Here is a 10,757-nt window from a genome sequence, read left to right as displayed (position 1 = left end):
ATGTGACTGTCTGGGAAGGAGAAGAACGGCTGAGGATTGGACGAAGAAGACGGGGAGGGGTTTGAAGAATCAGGAAAGGATACTGGTGATTTGCTCAGGGGAAAAACGACACACATGCGGGAAAACAATGGCGGCGTTTGGCTGCAACTCCATGTGTCCATAAGCTTATGTAAAATAAATCCTGATTTCACCGATCTCATTGTCTGAGTTTGATAATCAACATTGTGAACACGGGAAAACAAAAAATTGTTTTCTAACACTCGCGATCGAGCTCTAGCTATGGGACGTGTTGCTTTCAGGGACAGTTAGAAAACAGCCAACCTCATGCAACTAAGCAACTTCTGTATTTCACAAATTCACATTTCCTTCAATGAATAAATTAATCCACCCATAACTGCTCATCCATCCATCCATCTCGCACTAACTGTGCTTTCGTTTTGAATTTGAAGCAACTAAAGCGACACAAAGAAAACATGGAATGCCAAAAGCACCGTTTTTGTCCTTACCAATACTAGTGCCATTTTGTTTTTAGCAAGAAAGCCTTTGGAAAATCTATTGATCAGTTTTTAAATTCAACTTTTATGAGCTGTTTTTGAGGTCATATCGGTCCAAACAAATGTAACAACAAATGCACGCTTACTTGTATTAAGCATTTAAAATGAACAAATAACTAAAGTATAAAACAGGCCACGTGACTGAATTTGGTTTTTAACATTTGCATACATCACAAGCTACTGTTACTCAACTTCTGTATCACATCAACAGAACCAACTAAATATTCAAATCAAACTAATCCACGTGACTGTTTTAGCGCCTTCAAATTGCGTGTGCAATGTTTCAACTTCCCGACATATTTTCCCAAACCTCTTCGCACTAATCAAAATACAAAATTATAATCTAGTATGTTAAAACTATCGAAGGAATGAAAAAAGAAGAGTGCACGTATTTAAAATGCATTTTTATTTCTGTTTACAAGAAACAAAAGCAGACAAATGACAGGGCATGGGGGAAGGAGTAGGAAGCTGTATATATCAAGAAACCTCTGGCTTCCTGAAAAAAATATGTACAATTCAAAAGAATATTCATACAAAACATGCCACTTACAATAAAAATCAATATATTTATTTGTCGTCCCTAAAAGTATATCTGCTGTACAGATGCAACATCTTTTTTTAAAAAAGTAGGTGAGGTTAAAAACAAAACTTCAATTTGAGTGAACTTTTTAAATTATAAGATATGAAGAAAACTTAAATTAAAATTTCAGAAAAGTTTAAAATGTCTCAGGCTAAAAATCCAGTGAGAGGCGTTAGGTCTCATTATGGTCTTCCCTTGAAAATAGAAACATAGCAAATAACAAGTTGAATCACTGCTTGGGATACTTGATCAATATCTACCACTTGAGCAAACTTCTCCATTATATATAGATAGCTAGATATATAGATATACAGTATAGATTTATGAGAGAGTGCAATTCATTACCAGGTTAAGTCTGGGGTTGATTTTGGGATTATTCCACACATGGAGGCCAAGTAACCATTTCACAACACATTCACTTCTAGAGGGAAGATACAAAAAGAAGCATGACACTAACAAAAGCTTCCATTCATGAGTATATTCATCCAATTGGAGGCAAAGAAGGGACACGATTTGGTAAGCATAAATACAAAAAAAAAAGACAAAAGAAAAAAAAAAGAAACTTATTACATAAATACAAATGCTATGCACCGCTGTGTAGTGTGCATTCAACGCACAAATCCTTTTTTGTCATCGCCTCGGCTTCTCCTCTCACCACATTGTTTGATTTCAACAAACTTGCCTCTGAGAGCTTATAGCAAAAACACTCATAGAAAAACAGGTTAATGCAAAAAACACTCTGGTTCATATACATAAAGATATTAGTTTGCCATTTTACATATATTTATACGTATGTACAGCTTTGTCAAAATGATATCCAGTGGTTGATTTTTTTTCTTCTTCCATTTTATTTCTCTACACTTTATTGATTACAAAGGGGCTTGCTGGGTACAGAGGCCCCCGAATGCATAAACCGTTATATACATTTGTACAAGTTTGCATTTTTCTTTTCATCCTGTGAGGTGTTAGGTTTTTTTTTTTTTGTTTTTGTCCGGGGAAGGAGGAATATAGCAGTGTGGGAAGTTTTAGTAAAGCTCCCTTTAAAGACTTTTTTTTCCTTCCTTTTAACTCTCAGGTAGACGAGGAAACAAATGCCCTTTTATCCAATTAAGTCTTTCCCTGCCATCAGTTCAGCCTGGAGGACAGTACCGGCGCTAGAAAAGCACACACACTCGCACGCACACTCACACGCACCTGGGAAGTAGAAACACTGCAGGCTGCACTCAGGCAAAAGGAAGACCTACTACAGTAAAACGTTTTGTCCACTAAATCCGACAGAGGACGCGAGCGTGATTAAAAATGGACATTTTTAGTAGTCATGCGTCCACCGGCAAAAAGAAGAAGAAACCGAGATGGATATCAGGATGATTTGGTGGCAAACAGGATGTGACGCTGAGCTTAGATTGCCTTTTTTTTTTTTTGTCTGAATGCTTATCAAAAATGCTCATATAGTTCCTCTGTATAAATAAGTCATGATTAATTATCATCATCATCATCATCATCATCAGGTTGGCTCCGTATTGTAAATGATCATCAGCATAGAGTAGACAGAGCAAACCTGCTGCTTAAGATTCCCTGCTTGTCCAAAAACAGCCCCTCCCCTCCCATCCCCCCTTTTAATTCCACAGTAGCAGTTAACAGTTTTGTCTTCTTTTTTTTTTTTTTTTGGTCTTTTTTTTCTTCTTTATATACAAAGCAGTCACTTCCCGCTTAAATCAATGAGGTAGACCGGGGTCCAACAAGCCTTTTAGGACTGTTCAAGAAAAGCACGGGGCGCCTCCGGAGTCGCTAAAAGTTATTTTCAACCAAGATTGTCTCGCTAGCCAACGTCCGCGTTGTCTTCATTGATGATTCCATGGGTGGGGGGGGAAAGTGCCTTTTTGTCACGGGCGGGGTGATCAAAGGTGGGACAGGAAGTACTTACTGTAGGTCCGACTTAAAACAAGAAAAATGCATGAGTAGTTCATTCGTAGTATATTAAAATGGCTTCTTTTGTTTTTGTTGTTAATGCATGGTGCTTGTCGACATGATTGCTCCCGTTCTTATATTAAAAAAAAAAAAAAAAAAAAAAAAAGGAGAAAAAAAAAGGGCTTTGGCCAAGCAAAAAATGTGATAAAGGGAAACAAATGTGAAGGCCCGCCCTGTTGCTGTCGTGTCCACCATCGAGGAGGAGGTGGAGGTGGTGTGTTGATTAATGCTCGTCAAACCTTTGGCTACACGCTCAACTGTCACTCGGAGTCGTCCCAAAATGGAGGCCAGCCTTCCTCCACTTGGGTGAGAGCAGCTTATGCACTGGCTAAGTCAAGTTTAAAAACAAAAACAAAAACAAAACAAACAAACAAACAAAAATATAGGCTTTGGCGCAGAAAGGAGGCGACGCTTCCTTTCTCAGTCTCAGTTCATCCACTTTCGGCAATTCCAAGCTCCGCAGTGGCACGGGATCTTGTGCTGGTCGTCCTCAAAGTCAAACTGGTAGTCGTAGGTCAGCTGCAATGTACAAACACACGGATGGTCACAAGCCGTGATCTGCAGTGAAGGCTTCGCACGCACAACGCCGTTCGCCATCTCCATCTACGCCAATCTCCAGCCCGTACGTATTTACGTCATGAAAATTGTCACACATCAAGTATGGCCACGGACATGGTGGTCCTTGTCATTTATCGTTAACCAACTTGCTCCCCAAAATGTTCTATTTTAAATACTGCCATGGTCCCAAAAATGGATTTATATGATTTTTATGTTGTTTTTTTAATGCTAGAGCATACAGAAGGCTTTGATGCAGTATCTGACCTGAAGCAATGGTAGTTATTGCAAAAGACGGCCAGCAGGTGGAAGCAGAGTATAAGAGATCAACCAGGGCCATGTTGCAACAAGCTCTTTCCCCCAGTGTTTTCAACAGGTTTGTGAATAATGATGAAACTTAGCTATATTCTAATGGTAATCGCTGCAAAACGGAAACAGACACAAATACACTTTTGGGGTTGGGGGGGGGGGGGGTTGGGTCACGGACATCTTTACCAGATAAAAATGCACGAAGCGCCTTTCGCTGTTCAAATTCAACAAGGAAACGATGAGTAATTCTGCAAGAACTGAATTCATTGCAGCGTCCATTCAGCTGTTAGGCTTGTTTGTCCCCCCGCCCCCATCAGCGCTTATTATTGGCTTCGTCCCGCCCTAAACAACGCCTGATTGGTCAGACCTAAAAAAAGGTCGGCTGCAAACGTATCAGCGGGAGCAAGATGTATTTTCCGGAGCAATAAAACACAATATTCTTTGGGTCTTGCAAAATCAGTCAAAATCCAGTAAAAAAAAAAAAGAAAAAGAAAAAAGCCGGGAGCAAAGGGTGTTGCTTCAGTGAAAACGGCTGGGAGTGAATTAGTTAATAAAGCATTGCCCCTGTGTTCTATCTTATCGGCGGCTGTATTAAAGTGCTCCATAAATAGTTTATTAGCATATATGCTACAGCCTTGTTATCCATCTTAGGGTCCATTGTAGTGGTACGCGCCTCGTGGTATAAACTGAGACCCCTCGTGATTTTTCCTCCCTGTCCGCGACCCACCCATAACAGGTTCCGAGGCACCAGTTGCAACTAAGCGATTGAAACTACAAGTGCAGCATACCTCCTCTCCTTTGGGAATCCTGCGACTGGAGATGATGATGATCTTGTCCTCTTTGTCGAACGTCACAACCTCGGCGACACAGTTGGGTGCGCATGAGTGGTTGACGTAGCTGTGGTGGAGAAAAGAAGGTGAATATAAAACAACCTGAAGGAAGGCTACGTGCTACATGAAAGGTCATTCACGCTGGTAAAATGCTGATACAATTTTGCAGTTCATTCACTGACACATAAGATTTGATCAGCTTTGTTCTCCACAGTGCCATCTGTTGGATTTGTTGGGGAACTACACCCACTTGAGTATTGTTACATGCTCTGTTTGTTTGCGTGTTGCTGCTTCGTTAGCCCATCTTTGGCGTTTTGCATTACAGGTTAGCATTAAGCTAGCAGACATGGAGTTGACTGTAACAAAAAAATGTCACTTAAAATAACTAGCTCATTATTTTTGATCATTCGACCAGTACTCAGAATTGCTTACCGAGCTGGGCCGCCAGTCAGAGTGGCGTCAATCACCTGCTCATTGTTGATGCGGAACATGTAGATACCACGGTTCTAGGACAAAGATAATAAAAGACTCAAAGTGCACAAGCCAAAGGGCTTTTTTCGTGGACTCACAATATCGGGCCTACATACCTGTAACTCGTAGATCTTCTCCCGGCGGTTTGCCACCTCATTGCGTATGACTGTGCCGATGTACTCGATGACCATGGTGTGCTTCTCGAGATCTTTTGCAGCGTACAGACCCAGGCCCTGAATGCGAGATCGAGCCAAGTACACGTTGTTCTTCCACTCGGTCTTCAGGCGCCGGTACTGCGACGACTTGGAGTGCACAAACTGCTTGCTGTATGGCGTGTTCATCTCGCAGGTGAAGGTGCTCTGGTAGGCCTTGGACACGCTGGTGCTGTTCAAGGTGTGAGGCCTGAGGACAGACGGGAAAGCAAGATGGTCAGCAAGATGCACAAAAAAAGAAAGATGGGAAAATCCATTTATACATCTGTCATTTTAGATTACAGTAATTTCCTCTTTTTTTTTTTTTAACTTAACATGGTACATGTTTCTTAACGTGCCAAATACTCAATATTTTGTTGAAAATTTAAATAGATTACGTTCATTGGGGGAAAAAATGTTTTCATTTATCCAAATATTTGAAAAAAGGTTTATTTTAATATTGATACCACAATATTTTTGTTACAGTTATCATACGGTCTATTATATCTAATATCGGCCAATGCCTAATATACAGTAGAAAAACAACCTATTGACAACTTCAACAAACCTAAGGCCTACTGCATACCGAGTCAGTCAATCTCGACATATTTTTGCGGTTCAAAAAAATGAGTAAAGTACAGTATACAGTACATAAAGGAATGCACACAATTTTGCTTTTTTTTTTTCGCAGCCCACCGACCTCACTGGCTGTTGTGATTCTAGGATTTATTATTATTAGTTTTAAATCAGTGCATTAATAACTGATGTTGCCTATCGCAATAGCTTGAGAAATATTCTTTAGAGGTATTCTCATTAACTTATTACAGCCCTTACCTAATAAAATAGAGCTAACAATATAAACATGATCTGAAAAAAGGTTTCTGGTGGGAACATATAACCAAATTGAACATACAATAAAATTGCTATTTTCAAAAGCTACTCACCCAAATGGCTTGACAATAAATTGACTCAACATTGAACGCACAGCTTAAAGAACCAGAATGATTAGTCACAAAATGCATAAAAGGAAGATAAAAGGACTTTCTTGTGAGTCCTCCAAAAACATCTATTAATTTTAAAGTCATGGTATACATGCTACAAGAAAGACAACAGAACGAATGTTATTGTTTGCTAATGTTTCAATAAATATTTTGCCTTACCTCTTGCACTGTGTGGGGACTTTGGGTTCTGAGCGAGCACAACCAGTGGGATTAATCATGAGCGGGAGTTCCATCAGTGGGTGACGACCATATCGGAACTGGTAGTTCTGGCAGTTCTCCACTCCAGGCAACTAAAATACAACAAATGTGAGAAAATCATGTTAAATGTCCTTTAGCTTGTGCCCAATATGGTCATTATCCACCCATCAACCAATCCATGTTCTATATCCTCATCCTCATTAGGCTCGCTGAAACCTTAATACCACTTGACTTTGGGGTGACGTATAACCTCGACTGGTCGCCAGGCAAAGGACACAAAATAGACAAACAACCTTTCACACTTACACACAATTTAGAATCTTAAATCAATATGCAGTAACAAGGGGGGGGGGGGGGTGACATGCAAGCACGGCGAGAGAACATGCAAATGCCAGACAAGATGGAACTGAGATTTGAACCCAGAACCTAAGAACTGCAAGCCAGATGTCTTAACCACTAGTCTGTAATAGTCAAGCAAGTATTTTTCTCTTACCGACTCAGTGATGCGCATGACAGCATGAATGGTGAGGCCAAACATCTCCTCTCCTTTGACATGTTCAGTGAACAGCTTCAACATGGACGAATCGTTTCGGAGTTTGGCAACCTTGTGAACCACCTGTTCCCAGATTCCTAACAACAAACGGGGTCAAACATTCAGTCATTGCCGGAATGAAGACAATGAGACAAAATAAACACAAAGAGTCTACATCTCAAAGTCTTACCCTGTGGAGTCATGTCACGGTAATGCAAATCCTCCATGCCATGTTCCAGAACACGCACCTCAAACAAGGGGCAGCCGTCATCCTCGCTGATGCGACACCGGTAGCGACAACGCTTGTTGGGCACGCGTGTGCTCCAGTAGATGCGAGTGGCCTCATAGCCGACAGGGAAAATGGCCGTCGGCGAGTGGAAAATGGCCATTTGGGAAGGTAGCAGCTGACCAACGGCGTGAAAGATGAGACCGCCGACGCGGAAAAGGTGGACGCGGTCCCCTCGCTGCAAGATGCTTGCTATCTGCTTGACCTCGTCACGCTCGATGTAAACCCGCCGTAAAACAGCGAAAGAGCAGAGTTCGTCCTCGCTGGGGCCCTTCAGCTTGTGCTGAGTGCACAACATGGTTTTGTCTTTGAAGAACATGCAGCGGGCACGAATGGCGCAGGCAAAGTGGTAGACATTTGGGCAGCGCAGTCGGTTGCAGCTGTTGGTCGCGCCGGTTTTCTGGCAACACGCGCACAGAGTGCGCAATCCGCGGCGCAGTGCCACCTCCACATTGATAAGCGCACCCCCTTGCGTCTCATATACCTCAGTAGACCACAGGGCACAGTTAAGGTGCACCCACAGGTCTACGTCGATGTTGAGCAAGCGGGCAGGCCCGTCCGTGGCGCCGTCACCCTCCTCGTGGCAGAAACAGCATTTGCGTTTATCCCGCGGCAACCTCTCAGGTCGCAGAGTAATGCGGAGACGCTCCATCAGCTCAGACACCTCACGGCTGCTTTCCTTCTTAGAGCCACCTTTACGTATGGAGATGACAATCTGCAGGCGCTTCCAGCGAATTCCCTTCCATTTTTTCACATTGGGGAGCAAGACCTCCTCATCAGGAGAGAGAGGCCTGCGTTGTTTTATGGCCTTGAGAGAGGAATCCAGCGGGATGGGAGAATGGGTGATGAGAGGATCGCTCATCGATTCCTCCTTCTTGGCAGGAAGAGTTAAGTGATCTTCTGGGGGAGCGGCGGGATCAGGACCCGCAGGGTTAAACGCTGGGTCTGAGGCCGTCTCTGGAGCAGCAACTGTCGACACAGTCAAGTCAACTCGTTCTACAGGAGGACCACCATCCTGATCAAGCTCTATTTTGATCTGGACAGCGGTCGGAGTGGCAGTTAAGGGGGATGGGAGGTCTGACTTTTTGGAAGGTTCTGCCTCATTAGTTGGAACGGGAGCTGGGGAGGAAGGAGGAGGCGGGGATGGTGATGGAGGCGGTGATTCCTCCACTGGTATAAGGGGAAGGTGGCGCACATCCAAGTCATTTACATTGGTGGTATAACAATGCAGGACTGTTTTGTCTTCATTATCTGGGAATTCCTGAAAGAAAATGCACACATAATGCTTAAGAAATGAAACATATAACTGAACAAAGCATCAACAAGACTTTGAACTGACCTGTTTGATCAGTGCCAGAATGTCCACTTGTTTCTTTAATGTGCAGCCAGGCAGAGACACGTCAAATTGTCTTAACCACTCTTCCTGGCTGGATGAAGCATTGTCCTTTAGACACAGAGCACCTGGAAGACACGGTTAGTTGTACATAAGATAATTAACAACTATGCTTTGTTACAGTTAGCATAACAATTGTGTTCCCCTTCTGTATTACGGTTCGGCATTCACATCCCTGCCCGGTCGCCTTTTTTTTTGTTAAACAAGTTCTCCTGTTTCAGACAAGCTCTGTTAGGATGCTGCAGTTTTCAAGTGCGTTACCGACGACGTCACTACGCATTTATGTCATGACAGAGTATGTGCAAACCGGACGCAGCCTGGCTATTCCAAATGAATTGTTTACATGATGTTTGTTCGGATTGGCAAATAGAATATACTACCCCTGCGATTCTGAATGGAATTATTGTGGCGGCCGTGGCTCAGGGTGTATAGACGGTCGTTCAGTAACCAGAAGGTTGGCTGTTCGTCATGTCTTTGGGCAAGTCACTTGACACACATTGCCTCCAGTGCTACTCACACTGGTGTATGGAAGGTGTAAATGTTTGGTGGTGGTTGGAGGGGCCGTAGGCGCACATTGGCAGCCTCGCTTCCATCACCCTGCCCCAGGGCAGCTGTGGCTACTTAAGTAGCTTACCGCCACCGCAGTGTGAATGTGTGAGTGCATGAATAATGTATCCATTCCATTGTGAAGCGTCTTTGAGTGTCTAGAAAAGCGCTATATAAATCCGATGCATTATTATTATTATTATGAAGTTCAGATACGGCCTTTTTATTGCAATTTGGTCATTCTAATGGGAAAACAAGGCTCCATGTAATCTCGGCTATTAATGAGATTTTTACAAATGGCGGATGGGTCTGGAAGACGAGAGTTAACTGCAGTAATATGAAATTATTCTACACCAATTCTTATTTATAGAGGAAGAAAGCATGGGAAATCTTTCTAAGCGCATACCTGACTGCACAGGTCCTTTCCCAGGATCATTCCCTCCAGACATGTCAGGGTTCTGGGAAGGGAAGGTCACCTCGTATGAACCTGGCATCCTTATCTTGAGCAGCTGGGCCATTGCCATCATCACATGGTTAAGTTTCTGGGAAAACATCAGGTTAGTCTTCAGTCAAATATGCATGTAGGAACAAGACAGAACAGCATGCAATAATCTTGTAGTGTAATACCTTGGCAGCCATGGAGGACAATGTGAAGGTAACAGCCACCTCGTTACTTTTGGCCTTATCCCAGTGATTGGATATGGAAACCACTCTTCCATCAGCTGCTTCAAAAGGTTTGCTCTCTGAAAAGGCTAGCATAGGAGTACATATGATATTTTATTTCTGGCATGTTAGATTTTACATTTTAAAAATCATTATGAAATTACAGTTACAAGTACACTGAAACTTTATGCGTTACATGGTAAAATACCAAAAATATTTTTATGCCGAACACATTTGAGCCTAATATTGCCTGTTTCTACCTGGGATAGCCGTGCGAGGAATGAGGGGAATTACGGGGGAAATTGCTCTCTCTGTCTCCTCTTCCTTTGGCTCCCGCAGGTGAGGAAATCTTGGAGTTTCCTCTCCAACGTTGCTCTCTGGAGAGGATGCCGGAATGATGCTTTCTGGGGCATCCTCATCATCACTCTCCATCCTGTCAAAAAAAGACATCCAAATTTGTCTTGCTTCAGAGCAAAGGAATGAGTGACAAAGCGGCAAAGAACCCCTGCTGTACCTGATGTCCTCATTCTGGTTATGTGGTGGAGTGGGAAGCGCCGCAAGAATGTCTACACTCTTTGTCTCCTCAGTAACTGCTTCTGCACAGACAATTTGAGACACATTTAGAAGTAGAGATTTTGGACAATTACACAACATAAGTATTAATTAGATGGAGCCGTTTT

General features: G+C 42.8%; 1 protein-coding gene across 2 annotated transcripts in view; it reads right to left on the bottom strand.

Moving 5' to 3' along the window:
- Nucleotides 1-943: 943 nt before the first annotated feature.
- Nucleotides 944-10,757, bottom strand: part of kmt2d (lysine (K)-specific methyltransferase 2D) — a 34,502-nt gene continuing 24,688 nt past the window's right edge. For both annotated transcript variants that reach the window (XM_086067655.1, XM_086067656.1), the window contains exons 44-55: nt 10,592-10,673; nt 10,338-10,510; nt 10,042-10,166; nt 9,821-9,956; nt 8,815-8,936; nt 7,380-8,736; nt 7,151-7,287; nt 6,619-6,749; nt 5,384-5,669; nt 5,229-5,302; nt 4,755-4,863; nt 944-3,621 (exon numbers count right to left, since the gene is read on the bottom strand). In XM_086067655.1, coding sequence (XP_085923781.1) covers nt 3,529-3,621; nt 4,755-4,863; nt 5,229-5,302; nt 5,384-5,669; nt 6,619-6,749; nt 7,151-7,287; nt 7,380-8,736; nt 8,815-8,936; nt 9,821-9,956; nt 10,042-10,166; nt 10,338-10,510; nt 10,592-10,673 — 2,825 coding nt within the window. In that variant the 3' untranslated portion in view covers nt 944-3,528. The remainder of the gene's footprint in view (nt 3,622-4,754; nt 4,864-5,228; nt 5,303-5,383; nt 5,670-6,618; nt 6,750-7,150; nt 7,288-7,379; nt 8,737-8,814; nt 8,937-9,820; nt 9,957-10,041; nt 10,167-10,337; nt 10,511-10,591; nt 10,674-10,757) is intronic.

This window comes from Leptonotus elevatus, chromosome 2 (assembly GCF_054856555.1).
Source record: "Leptonotus elevatus isolate MCC_2025b chromosome 2, RoL_Lele_1.0, whole genome shotgun sequence".
NCBI lineage: Eukaryota > Metazoa > Chordata > Actinopteri > Syngnathiformes > Syngnathidae > Leptonotus > Leptonotus elevatus.
The sequence above is the reverse complement of the archived record's forward strand: the minus strand, read 5'-3'. Positions and strand labels throughout refer to the sequence as shown.